The sequence below is a fragment of the Mustela nigripes genome, chromosome 8, assembly GCF_022355385.1.
Source record: "Mustela nigripes isolate SB6536 chromosome 8, MUSNIG.SB6536, whole genome shotgun sequence".
Lineage (NCBI taxonomy): Eukaryota > Metazoa > Chordata > Mammalia > Carnivora > Mustelidae > Mustela > Mustela nigripes.
In genome coordinates this window covers 54,803,359-54,822,996 of record NC_081564.1, presented here as the reverse complement: position 1 = coordinate 54,822,996, position 19,638 = coordinate 54,803,359, and the positions used below count along the sequence as shown (strand labels likewise).

The following is a 19,638-nucleotide window of genomic DNA, read 5'->3' as shown; positions in this document are numbered from 1 at the left end:
AATGCTGGAGTCCTGGGATCTGCTCAGCAAGAAGTCTGCCTCTCCCTCTGCCCCTCGCTCCTGCTTGTGTTCTCTCCCTCACTCACTTGCTCACTGTTTCTCTCTCTCAAATAAATAAATAAAATCTTAAAAAAAAAAAAAGAAGAAGAAGAACAAGTGCTAAAAACTGAGATTCAGAAAGCAAAATAATGGCCAATAGTATCAGTTCCTAAGGTTAACTTTGACAGAGATGAGTAGGCTTATATTCCAAACACCAGAATTCTTCAAGACCTTTAGAGTTGAATTCAAATCATTTGAATTCAAATTATTTCTTTTATATTCAATCAGTGAGGTCATTGGCATCAGTTTGAAAAGTCTTCAACTTCAAAACCAAGTCACAGTCATTTAAACTCTTGGTCTGTACTTAACACATTGTTGTGGGTTGAATTGTGTTCCTCCCAAAAGATAATGTTCAAGTCCTAACCTGTGGTACCTATGAATGTGACTTTATTTGGAAATAGGATCTTTGCAGATATAATCAAGTTAAGATGAGATCATACTTGATTAAGGTAGGCCCTAACCCAACAACTGGTGTCTTTATAAGAAGAGGTAAATTCAGACACAAAGGAGACTCAGGGAGAGGAAAGGACACCATGTGAATGTGGAGGTAGTCATTAAAGTGATGCATCTACAAGGCAAAGATCACCAAAGATTGCCAGCAATTACTGGAAGTTAAGAGACAGGTGTGAACTTCAGGGTCTTCAGAGAGAGGATGGTTCTGCCAGCATCTTGATTTTTGGATTTGTAACTTCCAAACTGTGAGCGAATACATTTCTGTTGTATTAAGCCACTCTGTAGTACCAAAAGTGAGGAGCTGCTTTAACAAATACCTAAAAATGCTGATGTGGGTTTGGAGTTGAGTAATGACTAGAATTTGGAAGGGTTTTCAGGCTCATGACAGAAAATATCTGGTTGCCTTGAAGAGACTGTTGGTAAAGGTATGGATGTTAAAGGTGACTCTGGCAAGGGCTTGGAAGAAAGTGAAGAGGAAAATAGAGAACTTTTCTGTCATCTTAGAGAATACATATATTGTCATGAAAAGAATGTTGCCAGGACTAACGAGCATTAAATATATTGGTGAGGTCTCAGACTGAAATGAAGAAAACATTATTGAAAGCTGGAGAAAAGGTGATACTTGTAAAGTAGCAAAAACTTGGCTGAATCATTTCTCAGTCTATCCTTGCTCTGGAGACAAGGCCATGGAGCTGGACAACATTTTGGTGGATAGATTGGGTGTATAATTCATGGATCCAACCAACTACCTCAACGGAAACCAGTGATAAAGTGCAGTGATTCAGGAAGGATCTGAGAAGAACCCCTGCATATAATTGTGTGGATCTCCTTGATATCCACAGACACCAGCATGGTTCTTGAGACTCTTATATCACCAGAAACACTGCCAGTATGGACTGAACTGGACAGAGAGAACAAAATGAAGGAATCTTTCTGGGAAATTGCATGCAGGAAATGGGGTGACCAGTAGGCTGGTCCACTTGAGGGCTGAGAGACCAGGGCCACCTCAGCTGAGAGGGACTGATGGGGCTTCCATTGGCCCAGGGGACATATTGAGCCACAGAATAATTTGGGAACTCTACAAATATTTGGAAGTTAAATAGCCCATATCGAAATAACCCATGGTTCAAAGAAGAAATCACAAAGGAAATTAGAAAATATTTTAAACTGAATGAAAATGAAACACAATGGGGTGTGGTGAAAAAAAAATAATGAATACTGTTTTTCTGAAAATAAATAAATTTTAAAAAAAAGAAAATGAAGCACAACATAAACAATTTTATTAGATGCAACCAAAGCAGTGCTTAGGGGAACACTTATAGCTTTAAAATGCCTAAATTAGAAAAGAAAATCTCTTATCAGTAACCCAAGTTTCCACCTTAAGAAGCCTGAAAATGGGCAGCAAACTTAAAAACAAAAAAGCAGAAGGAAAGGAGTAATAATGATTAGAGTAGTTATGAATGAAATGGAAAACAGAAAAACAATAAAGAAATATCAATGAAACCAAAATTTTGTTCTTTGAAAATATGAACAAAAATTGACAGACCTTTAATATGCAGAGAAAGAGGGGACATCACTACCAACTCTATAATAATTTAAAAGAATATAAGGGAATACTATGAATAACTTCATGCCAACATATTACACACCATGAGCGTCATGGACAAATTCTTTGAAAAATACAAATTTACTAAAAGTAACTGATGGACAGACACCTGGGTAACTCAGTCAGTTAGCCATCTGTCTTCGGCTCAGGTCATGATCCAGGGTCCTGGGATCAAGTCCTGCCTTGGGCTCCTTGGCTCAGTGGGGAGCCTGCTTCTCCCTCTACCTGCCTCTCCCCCTGCTTGTGCTTTCTCTCTGTCCCTGACAAATAAATAAATAAATAAATAAAATCTTTTTTTAAAAAGTGACTGAAAAATAAATAGAAAATATGAATAAATGTATGAAAAGTAAAGAAGTTGAATTAGTAATGAAAAGTTTTCTAACAAAGAAAATCGCAGGCTCAGAATTCTGTTGAACAGTTAAAGAATACCAGTCTTAAAAAAAAAAGAAAACCAGTCTTTCACAATCTCTCCCAGAAAACAGAAGGGCCAGTAGTAATTAATTTGATGCCAAGGCAGACAAAGACATCACAGAAAAAGACAGCTACTGACCAGTATTTCTAACAATATAGATGCGGGGCATCTCGGTGGCTCAGTGGGTTAAGCCTCTGCCTTCAGCTCAGGTCATGGTTCCAGGGTCCTGGGATCGAGCCCCGCATCGGGCTCCCTGCTTAGTGGAGAGCCTGCTTTCCCCCTCTCTCTGCCTGCCTCTCTGCCTAGTTGTGATCTCTCTCTGTCAAATAAATAAATAAATATTAAAAACAAAACAAACAAACAAAAAACAATATACATGCAAAAGTCCTCAATGAAATATTAGCAAATTAACTTCATTAATATAGGGGTGCCTGGGTGGCTCAGTTAGGTGCCTGCCTTTGGCTCAGGTTAGGATCTCAGCTTCTTGGGATGGAGCTCTGTGTTAGGCTCCCTGCTTGGTGAGGAGCCTGCTTCTTCCTCTCCCTTAGCCCCTCCCTGTTGCTTGTGGATACTCTCTATCTCAAATAAATAAATAAAATATTTTAAAAAATTAACTTCATTGATATGTAAAAAAATTATATATTATAACTCAATGGAATTTATCCTAGTAAGTTGGTTTAATATTCAAAAATAAATTACTAATATTTGAAAATAAATTAATGTGGTCAGAGATATAAATAGAGATATAAATATCTCTTTCAATAATGTTTAACAATAATAGAATGAATGAGTATTGGTTTAATCATACCATGTAACATTATTAGAAATGAAATATATACAGTGTACATTTACACAAAACAGTATGAACAGATTTCACAATGATGAATTCATCCAGACTTTAAAAAAATACATATCGAATTCCATTTCTATACAATTCAGAAAGAGGCAAGACCAACTGTATCATGTCAAAGTTCAATGTAGTGGCGATCTTTCAGGGCTAGAGGAGGGTGGTGACTTGAGAGCACAAGGAGACTTCTGATGATGGATAATATTCTGTTTCATCATCTGAGGGCTGGTAACATGAGTATGTTCAAAAAATAGTATGTGCACTTATTTACTTGTAAAATCAGCATTACTAAGCAATTCTATTTGGCTCTTCTGTATTCACAGCATCAAAACACAGACCAAAATGCACCATTTTTTATTAAAACGCTTCATTTTATTTTCTGAGACTCCATCTACCTATCCTGTCTCATTCTCTCCCCATCAGGTCTGTATTCCTCTTTTCTTCTATCTTCAATTTTTCTTCCTACTCACATTTTACCTTTTTTTCCCTACAAATATAATTAGGTGCCTAGTATTTTTATTTTATTTATTTTTTTAAGATTTTATTTATTGACAGACCGCAAGTAGGCAGAGAGGCAGGCAGAGAGAGAGAAGGGAGGAAGCAGGCTCCCTGCTGAGCAGAGAGCCTGATGTGGGGCTCAATCCCGACACCCTGGGACCATGACCCCAGCCCAGCCAAAGGCAGAGGCTTAACCCACTGAGCCACCCAGGCGCCCCAAGGTGCCTAGTATTTTTTTAAAACAAACACCTTTCAATCCTGTTGCCTAGTCCAACCAAATGTCCTTTCTTTTTCCTTCTTGCACGATTGCATTTCTCAGAAGGAATTACCACCTGTTTTCCGTATCTGATCCTAACACTTCTTACCCCGGGCAAGTAACATTCCACAGATAACTTCTCTCAAGCCCTTCCTGTATCCCTCCCCTTAATTCCAGCGTCACCAAAGCTCTGGCCTCCTCCCCTTCTCTGCCCGACTGCTGGTCACCTGTTCTCTCTCCTGAAACACTCTGTTGGCTTTTATGATTGAACCATCTGGGCTTTCCTCCTTCTAGAAGTCTCTCTTTTCTATCTGTTCTTGCTCATCCCACCCCCAAACATAGCTATTTTATAATTTCCTGTTTATTTTCCATACGTTTTCCTTTGGATCTCATCCCCTTCTCCATTTTCAGTCATACTTTCAGATATTACTAAAATTCTAAGTTCACATTTCTAAACGTCTTTTTTTCTTCTCCGTTTTGCCCTTCAATCCAATCCACGCAGTATGTCAGATAGTGCCCCGAAGTACCATTCCTGCCATGTCACCTGAAAATGGCCTGCACTGATTACTAAAAGCATTTCTAATTCCCGAGGCTGGCCTTTGAAACTCTCCAAACCTGACCCACCGCATCCCTCAGCCTAGGTTCTAGCCCACGAAGAGGGGCTAGTTCAGGCCAATGTCCTGAACTTCCCACTGCTGCGCTCTCCCTCAGACCACTCCTCTAAGTCAACAGTGGTCTGGTAAGACTCAGCCTGAGTAGCGCCTTCTTCGATCGAATTATTCTGACTGTCCCGCTACGTGTTCAAGCCCTTGTCCACGACGGCAAGGTCGATCCTCCGCCTGGCCCCCTCGCCAAACCTGGGCTGGGCCCTTCCCCTCAACCTCCACGCACTCCTCTAGTTAGCTTCTAGAACTGCCACTGGGGATAGCGTGTTTGTGGTGTACGAACGCAGTTTTGTCCTCCTCTTCCCCAGATTTGCAGAGGCAGGGTTCTATTTTTATCTCCTCGGAGTTCCACCAGGCGCGTGCTCTCTACACATTTCTTTTGTCCTCCTTCCGTCGCCTGTCAACCATTTTGAATCGGGGCTGTCCCCACCAGGTCCCACTGGAGACACACTCCCCTCAGCTTCGCGTCTCTCCTCCCACGCCTCGGCGCCGGGCGCCTGCCACAGAGCCGCAGTCCTCCCGGCTTCCTAGAGGGGCGCGCCCGCCCGCACTTCCGGCGCCCGCGTCCCTAGGCTGTTCTGTCGCTTCCTGGGGTCGGTGCGGCAGCTTGCCGAGCGAAGGGTGAGTGAGGCGGTCTGGCGGCGCGGCCGCGCGTGCTTCCCAGGTCGCCCCCGTCCGACTTCAGACCTCCCCGCCGCTTTGCCTCGGCCGTTGCTGCCGCAGGCAGAGCCTGTGGCGATACCAGGTGGCCACCCCTCCTGGATGCTTCTGTCCGCCCGTCCGTCCGTCAGTCGGTTCATTTCTTCATGCATTTGTCTGTCTGTCTGCTCACCCACCGCCCTAGCGTCCTTTGACTTCCCAAGCACTTACCCGGCGCCTCCTGTGTCCCAGGCATAGGCCGCGCAGTCGGAGAAGAACTGAGGCAGACTTTCTTCCCACTTAACGCGGCCAGAACTCGCTCTTGAGTCAGGTCTCAGCTGTTCGTCTTAACTTCCCCAGTCTAGCTAGGTTCGACCCTCACGGCCCTTTCCACTTTCCCCTGTATAGTTCTTACCAAGACTAAGTTATGTAATTGTGTGTCCTTTCTGTTTAACGTCTGCCTCCCTATGAAAATCTTAAATTGTATAATGGCAAGGACACCAACTGACTTACAACTCTCTGCTCGGTGCCTCGCGCAGGGCCTGCACAAAGTAGGCATTCTGTAAATATTGTTAAAGAAATGTGTGGGAAAACACAGGACCTCCTCCACAGGGCCACTGGTGTGGTGCGGAAGGCAGTTCAGCAGACTACATATCTAAGAGCGTGGACTGTGGAGTCAGACCGATTTGTTTGAGAGCAGTCCAGACTACATCACTTCCACACCATGGGACCTGAGAGAAATTTTGTTTCTGTTCAGTAAAACAGTAGAACCTCGACCATAAAGTGCTGTGAAGAGGAAGTGAACAGGTAGACTGTGCTTGATTGTACAATAAAAGCTCAGAGTTCTCTGTTACAACTAAGTAAGAGAACGGTGCAGGTATATTAAATAACAGCCATACTGCCGGAAGCAGTTTTGTCCAAAAAGTGTCCTGGAGGTTCTTGGGGTGCTTGGGTTAAGAGCTAGCTGGGGCCAGGTTCTCACCTCCCAGAGGGAAGGGCCATATTTAAGCTCAGTGCTTCCAGCCCTCCACAATGGGTTCCCTAGACAGCTCTGTAAACATGGATTACTTAGAAACACAGTTCTGGTCCCAAGCAGTCGCCTATGGCTCCCACTGATAAGGCTGCTTTCTCATATTTACACTATGAGAAGGTGGAAGGAGCTCTTCCCTGAAGCAGCAGCACCTCCCCAGGATTCTCTTTTGTGGGGTGATGGAAGAATCACAGGACCAGTGATCATTTTACTCAGCCTAGCTGGTAAGTTTCCCCAATAAAGCCTATTCTATAACCCATGCCTTGTGATGTGGAATTTTGCCTTTCCCTTGCACCATGTCTGTCATGCATTGAGAACCTGTTCTGGGCCCAGTGTCTTAAATATGAGTTTTATTATTATGTATGGTGAGGCCAACAGATCAGGAGAGGATTGCCATTCAAAAGATAGTTTGTTACTCATAGTTCTCAAGAGGAGCAAGAGGAAGAGGCATGCCATGTCCCACATGGTCATATGGCAAAAATCACAGGTTCAGTCAGGAGACCAGGTGAGGGGAAGTTGGGCGGGAGCCTTTTCTGTGGTTTCCGTGGGATGGTTTGGGTGAGGCAGGGTCAGCAGGCTTAGGATTGACTAGTTTGAATAGCTTAAGTGATAAACTAGGTAATAGGTAAACTCTCTGGCTTGTTCCTAAGTTTTTGGCATCTGGCCCTGGTTGCTTAGGGCAGGGGAATGGTGGCCCTGGATGTGAAAGCCCGGTGCAGGAAGTGATGGGGTGTGGGTTCTGGTTGGTGGTTTGCGTATGAAAAGCACACTTGAGTTTATTATCTGTAGAAATCTGCTAGCCCTGAGAAGAACCATCCCTCCAGTGTAAGCAAGGCCCAGATGTCAAAACCCCAGAATAAAAAGCTATGCTTAATACACCAAGCACTACTCTACCTGTCTTATGTTACTTCCAATTCCTGTAATAACAGTGCAATGAAAGTACTATTAACTCCATTTTTAGGAGAGGAAATGGAATCTTAGAAAGGTTTGGTTGGTGACTACTGTCACACAGCTATTAAGGTAGTAAGAGGCTATACTATGATTCCAAACTGTTGGGTCACTTGACTCCAAAGGTGGTGTTCCTCCTGTGAGCTAAGTCATTTTTCTGCAGTCTAAGAAGTGCCATGGAAACATCTTTCAGTCCTTATTAGGCATTTGACATGTTGACCACTTCCTCTTTGAAACTCTTTTTTTCCACTATAATGGTATTCATTCATATATATATGGCACCTACTCTCTGCTGTGCATTGGCTTGGGTGGTAGGGAATGGTGAGCAAAAATGCTGATGTAACTTAGAGCTGAATCATGGAGAAGACATGTATTAATGCAATAGTCTCACTAAAATATATAAACTGACAAAATGAGAGCAGGGCTCTGAGAGAAAGGAACATAATTTTCTTTAACTGTGTCTCTTATGACTCCTTGACTGACCCAGCCCCACCTGCACATCAGAGTCAAAGAACGTTTTACAAATATAAAACCAGAGGTTCTGACTCAGGCTGGGGTGCAGCTCAGGCATCTGTAACATGAAATTTTGCTCCCCTGCATTTGCTTTTTAAAAACTGGTCAGAGGAACAGGGTCAGATTTGCAATTTTGTAAAGGTTGCTCTGGTTCTAGTATGAGCAGACAGTGTGTTATTGTATAGTGTGACAGGACAGTTAAAGGGAAGAAGATGGTAGTGGCAGAGATGGGGAAGGGCAGATTCTGGAGACAGGCAATAAGTCATTAGGACTTAATTTGCATTAAATACAGGAAGGAGGTGTTAGGGATGCTTTCCGTTTTCTAGAAATGCAGCCAGGTGGATGTTCCTAATTCCTGAGGGGACCACTGGGAGAGGAGCAGAATTGGAGTGGGAGGAATCATCAGTTGGTCATAGATGTGCTGTTTTAGGTCCTTTCGTGAAATTCAAGAGGCATTATGGGAGTGAGGAACAGTAAATAGGGCTTGTGCTCAGATAAGAAGTTCGGAGTAGAGATGCCTGTGAGACAGTGAAGACAGTGCCAGACTTAAGGGCTAACCTATGGAACTCTGATGTAGAAGAGGTGGGCCCGTGAAAGATGGAAGAAGGAAGAGACAAGCTTTATGATGGAAAATTTCCCTTCGGCCGCATAACATAGAGGTAAGTTGGTGAGGCATAATATTTATAATAGAAATTTAGTATCACAAACATTGAAGTTAAAGGGCAAGACCCATGACATAGACCAGTGATCATTAGGCAAAGCACACATATCCATGTGATGTAGCCCTTGGTAAATGCTGTATACACAGTGATACATAGATCTGATGATGCTTTGTTATGGGATTTCTTAAATGGCAATAACCACATAATAAGAACTAAAGAAATGTATTTAGTATTTTTCAAATACTAAAAAATTAGGAGGAAAATATCCCAGGTTTCTCTGTGATTATATATGTATGCCAAGAAACAGTTTAGGAAATGCTCCTTTGTAGTATCTCACACGTAATTTTGTCATAAATAACTCAGGAAATGATACCACCATCCTTTCAGTCACCAGTGGCAGGGGAAAACCTATCCTTGACTCCTCTTCCAAACCCTTATCCAGTGTGTCCCCAATTCCTGTCAAATCTCTCATCTTTATCTTTGGCTCCCATAGCTTAGGCCCTCTCGCCCAAGTGGTTGCCATAGACCCTTCCTGTGCCTTCTCCATACCCCTTCCTGAGTGGGCAGATGGACCCTCCAGCCATTCTAATGGCTGTGGGGCTCAATGCAAACTCTGCAATACAATCTTCCAGACCCTTGGCTGCCTCTCCCTCTGTGGGTGCCTCCTTTCTCACTATTCCTGAACTATGCCCCAGGCTCTGGCCTATTTGTTGTTGTTGTTTGTGTTTTTTGTTTTTTTGGTTTTTGGCTTAAAAAAAAAAACACACACACACATGGGTTCATATCAGAAACATTTGGAGGCACTTATTGAAGTCTCCCACAGAGAATCTGACTCAGGAAGTCTGTTGTGGGGTCCCTGCTCCATGGCTGATTCTGAGCCAGAGAGGACAACCATGAGTCTGGCCTCCCTAAACCACCCGCACCCCGCTCAGTGCAGTCCTTCCACTGTTGTCTTTCCCTGAATAACCTGATGTGACATCTTCACCTGCTCATTCTTATCAGACTCTTGCTGACGTGTCTTCTCCCGGCAGGCATCTCTCCCTGGTCTTAGTTGTCTCTGTGTCTGCTACCATGCCTGCTTCCCTCTATTCTTGGATTTATCACACTGCATTTGCAGGTTTACTCTAAGGAGTCTTTGAGGACAGAACTTTTAATCCTGAGAATCCTGTTCAGTAAACTGCCTAGTATGTAATTCAAGTATTTGTTGAAATAATGAGTGAAGGAATTTATTCTCTTTTCTTGGTACTGTCTTAGAACTTGTGACTTAAAGGCAGGAATTCTTGTACATTTCCTCTGGCCATTCTCCATGACACTTTCCTAACATTTTCACCATCATTTAAAATGTGTAGTATCAACCAAGATGATCCTGGGCTAACCCATTCTGTAATAAAAAACAAGTGCTTTGGAATTGGGCAACCCTAGGTTCGTGTCTCGACTTTGCTATTTACCAGGTTGAGGCCGTGGGTAAATTAAATTACTTAACTTTTAAAAATCTCAGTTTCCTCATCAGTAAAATGGGGATGATAATACCTCATAGTAGTATTGTCAAGCCCCAGTAAAATAGTATTTGTAAAGTGCCTGGCCCATAGTAGGTGTTTATTAAGTGCAAATTCCCTTTTGGGGAGACTCATGGCATAATAAAACTCAGTACTTTCATTGCAGAGTTTGGTTCTGCTGCTTACAGCCTGTGTATCTTTGGTTAACTTATGTATCTCAGGAGCTTCATTTGGAAATAGACATAATTATGATCTTTTGGAATTATTAGGGAAATTGATGATTCTGCAGTGTTTTTCCTGCTTTCCATGATCCAGAAGTATGATTTATTATCCCTGATACTGACCCTAACATTATTTCTAAAGGTTCAGTTGATTTCAGTGATTCTTAAATTTTCTATTTCCTGAAAAAAAATCCTAAATCATCTAAAATGTATTGTTTATCTGGTAGCTCCCTTTTAGTCATTTTTCTTTATAGAGCTATACTCTATGGCAACTTGTCTTTGAAAACCTGCATTTTTATTCTAAGCCAATTTTTTCCCCCTAACATTAGCATTGTCTATCTCAGGAGTCCCCTGAAGAATCAGAATTCAGAAGGAATCTCTTAGACAAGGGAATCCATTCCCTTCCTGACTCAACTGGGCAGCATTTTAAGAAGGTCTCTGCCCAGAATGTCAGGAAAAGCTGCAGGCCTGGCCTCCCATGCTCCAAAAGAACAAGAAGGACTTATAATTGTGAAGGTTGAAGAAGAGAATTATGTTTGGGGGCAGGACCTTGGCCTTCAGGGAAACACCTGTAGCTTGGAGACCTTCCGCCAGCGTTTTAGGCAGTTTGGCTACTCTGATTCTGCTGGGCCCCGGGAGGCCCTGAGCCAGCTCCGGGAGCTTTGCCATCAGTGGCTGAGGCCGGAGGTGAACACCAAGGAGCAGATCCTGGAGCTGCTGGTGCTGGAGCAGTTCCTGGCCATCCTGCCTGATGAGCTGCAGGCCTGGCTACGAGAGCACCGGCCTGAAAATGGAGAGGAGGCCGTCACTCTGCTGGAGGAGCTGGAGAAGGAGCTTGATGAGCCAAGACAACAGGTAAGTAGGTGATGTGTTTGCTTGTTTTATCAATTTTTTTTTTTTTTTTTTTTTTAAAGATTTTATTTATTTATTTGACAGAGAGAGATCACAAGTAGGCAGAGAGGCAGGCAGAGAGAGAGAGGAGGAAACAGGCTCCCTGCTGAGCAGAGAGCCCGATGTGGGACTCGATCCCAGGACCCTGAGATCATGACCTGAGCCGAAGGCAGCGGCTTAACCCACTGAGCCACCCAGGCGCCCCTGTTTTATCAATTTTAAGTTAATGGGGAAGCCATTATGAGTGGACTTGACGTCACCGCTATCAGAGTTATGAAATTCCTGTCTTTTGGGTTATTATTTGTGCACTGCGATCAAGGCACTGGGGCTTTTAATCCTGTTGTTTTCTGTCTAGTCATCTGAATTGAGTTTCTGGCTCTAACTGCCTTGCCCATTGTTCTAGGGTTTTTTCCTTCTGTATCCTCAGAATCATAGTGCTGGTACTTGATTACTCCTAGGACACGGTTCATGGCCAAGGAATGATCTGGAAGGAAATGATTTCCAAAGGAGCACTGAAGTCTCTGAGTATACAGCTCCAGCCTTTGGAGAACCAGTGCAAGAGTGAGACTCAGGAGTGCCAGACTTCCCATGAGAGAGGTGAGGAATTGCAGTTTATTTGGGGCTGGGGATGATGGTACGGATATCAGCTGTGACATAGTGCATTTTCTTGACAGTCACTTGTGCTGTCATTAAGTATGGTGGAATGGCCCCCTCCTTGCCTTGAAATATTTTTCCATTGGCTGTGCCTAGAATCTAAAATTCCAATATAATTTCTAACTTTGGGTTAAGAATTAAGGTCTTCAATAAAATTCTCCAATACCCATAATAGTCAAAGACCAATATACTGTGTTTTTCAGTATTATGGACCACTGGCAAGGCAATACCCAAGAGGGAGATGAATTATGTATTAGTAGCTGAAATACATAGTAATTTAGACAAGGAAGTTCAATATTAAGAATTATGGACTATAATGGGGTTAATTACTGAGTGGTTAAAAAAGAAGAAAGAAACAACTCTAAAGAATACAGGAATAACACATGTAGGGAATCTTCAGGGCTGAGGCCAAACACCCAAGGAAGGCACAAATCTGTAAGAGAGTATCATATCTTCCTAGACGGCATCTCACCGCCTCTGATTCAATCTGCTTCCCATCTCTCTGGTCATCTTAGCACATTTCTCTCGACATTTTTCAGTTTCTCCACATTCATTTGATATACAGGGATCAAACAAAACAAAACAAAACAAAACAAACAAAAAAACAAAACAAAACCCAAACCTCTAGTGAGGAACTGATTAATTTAAAATACACAATAGGTTCATTTCCCAGCTCTTATCTGTTGTACTCCATATGCTTTTGTTCCTTCCCAGTAGCACATTACTGTTGTGGACTGATAGATCTCGTTGTGCTCATCTCTTTTTAGTCTTAGGGGTCTTGGTTAGCCCTGCCTCTGAAGAATTAATGTAGAGCATGTCACATCTTTCACCCAGATTGTGAGATTTAAATCACTGGGAGGATCTACCTTGCAAGGATTTTAAGAGTCACCATGTCATTTTTACAACCTTATATCCTGGCTTATAATTTTCCCATAGGTACTTCACTATCCTAACAATAGATCTTCCTAACAATAGATCTCCTAGATCTTTCCAGAAGAAGAACCTGAGATACGGAGATCTGGGTGCATGGGATTTATTTAATTATTTTTTTAAAAAAGATTTTTTTATTTATTTGACAGAGAGAAAGAGATCACAAGTAGGCAGAGAGGCTGGCAGAGAGAGAGGAAGAGGCAGGCTCCCTGCTGAGCAGAGAGTCCTGTGCAGGGCTCAATCACAGGACCCTGGCATCATGACCTAAGCTGAAGGCAGAGGCTTAACCCACTGAGCCACCCAGGCGCCCCAAGGATGCATGTGATTTAAAGGAAGCAGTGCTCTTGAGGAGAAATCTGTAAAGGAGTGAGAGAAGCAGGGTTAGGAAGGGAAGAGATCAAGCCATGATGTGGTCTTGGGTAAAGTCTAGCCTTGGCTTAATATCCTAATCCCTGCCCCACTCCCCTTGAGCATAATGGCACTGCTGAATTGTCCCTTCTTACGGTGTGGGTGGGGTGGGGGAGAGGCAGTAAGGGTATAAATAACATCCTGGGCCAGATGGTTCTCTTCAGCCAGGGCAACTTTCCAGAGAAGTCAGCAGCTGTGCGTATTAGGAACCAACACTCCCAGCAGCTGGGGTTGGCACCAAGTTCATAAAGCAGGTCTGGATGGGCAGTGCAGCATACATCTACATAATTTTAAGGCTAAAAGCACGTTTGTTAATGTGCATTTAAAGGCACATCCCTAGGGAAAAGGCTTTTAGACCACACAGGTCTCTGTCAATACTAGGGGACATAGGGAAAAACTGCAGACCTTGATGTTGAGCATCTTTGAATCCTGGCTCTTCCAGTTATGAACTCTGGTCTTACAAAGGTGCTGTTGCCTCTCTGAGCCTTCGTTTCCTGATCTGTAAAATGCAATCAGGTTTAAAGGACTACTGGGAGGATGAAAGTAAATGAACAGTTTTTTAGGTTTTCCTTTTCAAAATAATTCTGGTTTCCTCAGCCATCATCTAGTCGTCTCCTTCTGAGTTACCAGAAATCTAGAAACAAGAGGGGCTGGTTGTGAGAGCTGAAAGTTTGGCTCCAGGTGGTTGCATCTGTCTCTTTGTTTCCATCTGCCTTTGACCATTTGCACATGAGACAGTGAGCATATAAGACTCCCACCTGACCCCAGAATGAGTCAGGAAACCACAACATTCCTTTTCTTATTCTCTGAGTGTCTTATTCTGTTTGCTTATAATTGTTTGATCTAGAACTTGCAATTGCTGTAATGCATTCTTGTTCCTGCTTAAGTAAGTCTGCTCAGTTTACCCTGAAAGAATTTCCTAGTCCTATATTCTGCTCTCCTACTTTTCTAGGAGCACCATTTATTCAGGTTTCTTAGACTTCTTTTTTTCTCCTGAATACTCCCTATTCTCTTTTCCTTTCCCTCATTACCAAAAAACGCATCTTCTCCTCTAACCCAGGATTGTCTCCTAGCTTCTTGGTCTCTCACTGCTACTTCTCTTTACCACCATCTCTTCTAACTAATGTCTTACCCTGATCACCATCCCTCCTCTCCACTGCTGACTCTCATTTTATGTCTCCCTTACTCTCTGAGGGTGCCATCTCTCACTGCTCTAGGCCACTTCTCTAAATTCTAGATTGGGAAGCTAGTTTGTTTTTTTTTTTTAAAGATTTTATTTATTAATTTGAGAGAGAGAGACAGAAATAGAGACAGAGAGCATGAGTGGGGAGAAGAGGGAGAAGCAGGCTCCCCACTAAGCAGGGAGCCTGATGCAGGGCTTGATCCCAGGACCCTAAGATCCTGACCTGAGCTGAAGGCAGACACTTTACCAACTGAGCCACCCAGGTGCCCTGGGAAGCTAGTTCTTAAGAGTTTTCCTCCTTTTTAGGAAATCCCCATTTCATTTGGGTAACTTTCAATTCCAGTTATAATAGATTTCTTTCTTCCAGTATGGGGATCCAATGACACTAGTATTTCTGTTCACATTTTTAGATGGCAAGCTGGCAAGTGACAAGGTATTAACAACAAAACAAGAAATTATTGAATGTGTAGCGTCAGCGGCCATGATATCCCCAGGAAGACTTCCTGGGGAAACTCCTTCACAACAGGTAGTTGGAGAAGCTTTGGGAGGTCTGGACAACTTTGAGAAACCAAAAGGAACTGCTGCAAGGAGCAAAATGAGTCCACTTCCTTCCCAGGAAAGATATCTTAGTCTGGCAACCTTCAACAAGAAAATCTCTACTGAAGAGTGTGTCCTTGAATGTAACCAGAGTGAAAGGGCTCTCAGTATGAACTCAAATGTCTTCACACGACAGAGAGTTCATGCTGCAGGAAAGGTCTACGAGTGCTTGGACTGTGGGAAAGCCTTTTGCCAGAGCTCGAAGCTGATTAGACATCAGAGAATTCACACTGGAGAGAGGCCTTATGGATGTCAAGAGTGTGGCAAAGCTTTCAGTTTGAGCTCGGACCTTGTTAGACATCAGAGGATTCATAGTGGTGAAAAGCCCTATGAATGTTGTGAATGTGGTAAAGCTTTCAGGGGTAGCTCGGAGCTCATTAGACATCGGAGAATTCACACCGGAGAAAAACCGTATGAATGTGGTGAATGTGGGAAAGCCTTCAGCCGGAGCTCAGCCCTCATTCAGCACAAGAAAATTCACACTGGAGACAAAGGCTATGAGTGTATTGAATGTGGTAAGGCTTTTGGTAGAAGCTCTGTCCTTATTGAACATCAAAGAATTCACACTGGAGAAAAACCTTATGAATGTAATGAATGTGGAAAATCCTTCAATCAGAGCTCAGCCCTCACGCAGCACCAGCGAATCCACACTGGGGAGAAGCCTTATGAATGTAGCGAGTGTCAGAAAACATTTAGGCACAGGTCAGGCCTTATGCAACACCAGAGAACTCACACAAGAGTTTAACTCTTGAGTAAGGACTGTACAATTGTGTAATACCAAGGATTTGGTGAGGTTCCCACCAAAGTGAGAAGTCTCCTGAGAGCAGAGTTTCTGTCCTTCCCTTCTAAGTCAGTACATGCTGTACAAGGAGATCCACACAAAGATGGTTGTTGATGTGCTGAATGGGCACCTTCACAGTAAAGCCAGGTCTGGGGCAAAGATCCTGAAAGAGCTCCTTCTAAGATGGGCTGAGAGGTGGTTCCTCCAATGGCAAGGATCTCTGTGCAGCAAGAAGAGCGTGCATTTGGCAGCTGGAGGCATGGGCAGAGAGTCATTCGGTTCTCTAAAGTATTCAATTGTGAGGCTGTGAAATGTTCAATCATGCCCTGGATCAGTTTATAGTTCATTCTGTGCCCTTGCCAGCTCTCTTCTTTTTTTTTTTTTTTTTTTTTAAAGATTTTATTTATTTATTTGACAGACAGAGATCACAAGCAGGCAGAGAGGCAGGCAGAGAGAGAGGAGGAAGCAGGCTCCCTGCTGAGCAGAGAGCCCAACGTGGGGCTCGATCCCAGGACCCTGGGATCATGACCTGAGCCGAAAGCAGAGGCTTTAACCCACTGAGCCACCCAGGCGCCCCGCCAGCTCTCTTCTCGACCCTGAGCTTCCTGAGGTCATTTTGTTTATTGTGTATCTGCTGTGTGCCAGACATCAGGGCAGACATAGCATTGCCCTCCCAGAGTTGAGAACTAATAAAATACAGATATAGATATAGATATAGATATCTATCTACATATATATATATATATATATATATATGGCAAGTAATTACAGAGTGGTAAGTGGTAAGTGCTTTGGTGGAATAATCTAGGATTCTGTCAAAACACATGGCAGGGGCACCTAACCTGGTCTGCAAGTTATTGAAGTCTTCCTCAATGTGATGAAATCTCTGTTGGGAAATAAAAGGTTGGTATAAGCCGGGTCAAGGCTAGAGGGAAAAAAACATTACAGACAGGTTATGACACATACGAAGGCATGGAGAGAGGATCTAGAGATGTCTCTTCACAAGGACTCCTCTAGCAGGAATGTGTTCATGTAGACCCTGGTTTGGAAGCCAGGACATGTGTTGGTTCCTCACTTCCTGTTCATAATCAGTGAGTTGGGTAGCCTATCCCAGACCCAGAGTTACCTAAAGACCTTGAGGGACTCAGGAGAGTTAGTGTGATGATAGACTTTGCTGCATTGTATGGAAAAAGGCATGTAGGTACACCAAAGAAAGAAAAAATGTTGGAGGCTAGAGGGACAATGTCGGTGTCCCATAACCCTAGGGCTCAGGAAATGGGAAGCTGACAGGAGCCTGGGAGTGGGAGGTATGCCTTCCCAGGATCCACTATTCCTCATTTCCTGTCATCTCCTTACATCAGGCTGGAAGATACTAAGCTACTTGAAGGCAATGAGTACTTATTGAATTATGTCCTTAGATTTCTTAAAACTCTGTTTCTCTGTTAATTTTTATTTTGGCAGTTTTAATTAGCCCACCATTAACTGCTGAAGGCAATTCATATGTAAGAGAAGGTTTGATTTCTCTTCTAAGATATCCTGATTTCCCTTCCAGATACTATCTCTTTTGAAGACTTGGTGATCAAAGATGTTTTGGGTAATAGGGAGGTGAAATTGGGCTGAGGGGGGGCAGAATTTGTATCCACAGGTTGGACGATTTTCATTGAGTGAGTCAGTCGGAATTCTGGAGAGACCCTTCAAATGGATGGAGTTGCTTTTCCTCTAGGTGACAATCAGATGATTTCATGTTTTTAATTTTACTTAATAGGTTTTTTCTAGTTTGTGAATTAATTGTAAATGTTGATAATATAGAAAATGAGAGGGGTGCCTGGGTGGCTCAGTGGGTTAAAGCCATTGCCTTCGGCTCAGGTAATGATCTCAGGGTCATGGGATCAAGCCCTCATTCAGGCTTTCTGCTCAGCAAGGAGTCTGCTCCCCCTGCCTTCTCTGCCTGCCTCTCTGCCTACTTGTGATCTCTGTCAAATAAATAAATAAATAAAATCTTAAAAAAAAAAAAAAAAAAGCTTTTAAAAAAAATATAGAAAATGGGAAAGTAGAAGTCACCCTCAACCCCACCACCCATGAAAATACTGTTAGTATTTTGCAGTTCTATAATTTTTTTTTTCTTTCCTCAGTCCTAGTATTTTTTGGTAAAAATCATGTTTGGTAAATCATTTTTAGTAACTGATTTTAACATTTATACTTTCAATATATACTTAAACTGTTTAGTATTAGAATGTAATACAAGATGTATTGTAATAAAATTGGAATCTTAAGGTTTGTTTTGAAATGACTTGTTCAGGAATAGGAAGCCTAGTAACACAAGAGGAGGTGTGCTGGGAGAAAGGGGGAGGGAATTGTGGCAAGAAATCAGGGAATGGGTGTGCTTAGCTTTTGTTTTCTTGTCCAGGTGTCTGGAAACATGCCTAGTCCCTTGCGCTGCAGTTCACCAAGTGAAGACATAAAATTTAGGGGCAGCTGGTTGAGAAACCATGGGAAAGAGAACAAGTAGCCTCTTTAAACACACATACACATTGTGTCCCCTCCTTTAGGAGCAGGAGCCTCAGAGACTGCCATAGACCTTCCCTTCTCTCTCAGCAGGTCAACAGAAACATGTGCAGAAAAACCCTAAAACCCTTTAGATTTGTGATCATTTGCACCAGCCAACAAGAGTGTTGCAGATGGTAAAGTTACTGAGTAGCAGTATGTGTTTCTGATCCCTCAGGAAGCAGGGAGCAGATGGTATCAATGGGGTCTGGCCATAGAGCTCACCCTTCCTCTTTGCAGAAATGCTCTCCAGGTCAGTTTCTACTGCATGGGAAATATTCTAATTGGCAGTTCCCTGACTTGGAAGATTCACTTAATGGGGCAACAGAAGCAGAGGATTTCATAGGAGAGTTTGGAGACCCCACGGTCAGATTTACTTAAATTTCCAGTCTCCAGCTGAACAGAATTGCAGTCTATGGAAATGAGGAGGGAGAAGGAGAGAGGTAGTAAAGTGTTATTAAGCAACCTGCCTATATTGCACATTTTTTTTTTTAAAGACTTATTTATTTGACAGGGGGAGAGAGAGAATCATAAGTAGGCAGAGAGGCAGGCAGAGGAGGGGGAAGCAGGCTCCCTGCTGAGCAGAGAGCCTGATGTGGGGCTCGATCCCAGGCCCTGAGTTCATGACCTGAGCTGAAGGTAGAGCCTTAACCACTAAGCCACCCAGGCACCCCAAATTGCACATCTTTTATTTATTTATTTTAGATTTTTATTTATTTGACAGAGATCACCAGCAGGCAGAGAGGCAGGCAGAGAGAGGAGAAAGCAGGTTCTCCACGGAGCAGAGAGCCTGATGCGGGGCTCGATCCCAGGACCCTGGGACCATGACCCGAGCCGAATGCAGAGACTTTAACTCACGGAGCCACCCAGATGCCCCAATTGCACATCTTTTAAAATCACCTTTGACATCTACCTTATATTGATGCCTGCTCTCTTTCATAAACACATAGTACTTTGAAGTTTTACCTCTGAAAGTTCATCTACTTCAGCTCCTTTAAACTGAGAGTTGAAGTGTGACTTGCTGTTGGCTGCAGAATTATGGAAAAGCACTAACATGAACAAAGGACTCTACTTCAAGGTTATTGCTTTTCTCAACTATAGATATCCTTCATGCAAATAACTTGTGTTTGCACAGAGATTTATAATTTGTAGGACTTTTCTGTACACTAGTGTGAGATGGTTGTGTCTGCACTGTCACTTAACAATGAAGTCGTCATGGATCAGGGACTCCTGTGTGGTTCAGTGGGTTAAAGCCTCTACCTTAGCTCCAGTCAGGACCTAGCCCCGCATTGGGCTCTATGCTCG

At 43.1% G+C, this 19,638-nt stretch overlaps 2 protein-coding genes across 10 annotated transcripts in view; one reads left to right on the top strand and one right to left on the bottom strand.

Annotated features, from left to right (window-relative positions):
* ZNF397 (zinc finger protein 397) overlaps window positions 1–19,638 on the bottom strand; it is a 44,769-nt gene that overhangs the window by 16,597 nt on the left and 8,534 nt on the right. The gene's annotated exons all lie outside the window — the stretch shown is intronic.
* Window positions 4,171–16,530, top strand: ZSCAN30 (zinc finger and SCAN domain containing 30). 9 transcript variants are annotated; one of them, XM_059409459.1, is made up of 6 exons: window positions 4,171–5,457; window positions 6,626–6,729; window positions 8,544–8,625; window positions 10,690–11,200; window positions 11,695–11,833; window positions 14,822–16,530. In XM_059409459.1, the coding sequence occupies exons 4-6, from the start codon at window positions 10,793–10,795 to the stop codon at window positions 15,751–15,753; spliced, it is 1,479 nt and encodes a 492-aa protein (XP_059265442.1). In that variant the 5' UTR covers window positions 4,171–5,457; window positions 6,626–6,729; window positions 8,544–8,625; window positions 10,690–10,792; the 3' UTR covers window positions 15,754–16,530. The 9 variants fall into 9 exon arrangements, with proteins under 9 accessions (XP_059265442.1, XP_059265449.1, XP_059265445.1 ...); XM_059409466.1 differs by having other exon boundaries at window positions 6,623–6,729; XM_059409462.1 differs by having other exon boundaries at window positions 6,088–6,729.

What these genes read in the sequence shown, in the direction of transcription:
- ZSCAN30 (XM_059409468.1), top strand. Translation starts at nt 10,793, where the DNA reads ATGTCAGGAAAAGCTGCAGGCCTGGCCTCCCATGCTCCAAAAGAACAA. An exon ending in TTGATGAGCCAAGACAACAG is followed by an intron (nt 11,201 to 11,694) that starts GTAAGTAGGTGA and finishes GATTACTCCTAG; the next exon opens with GACACGGTTCATGGCCAAGG. An exon ending in CCAGACTTCCCATGAGAGAG is followed by an intron (nt 11,834 to 14,821) that starts GTGAGGAATTGC and finishes TCACATTTTTAG; the next exon opens with ATGGCAAGCTGGCAAGTGAC.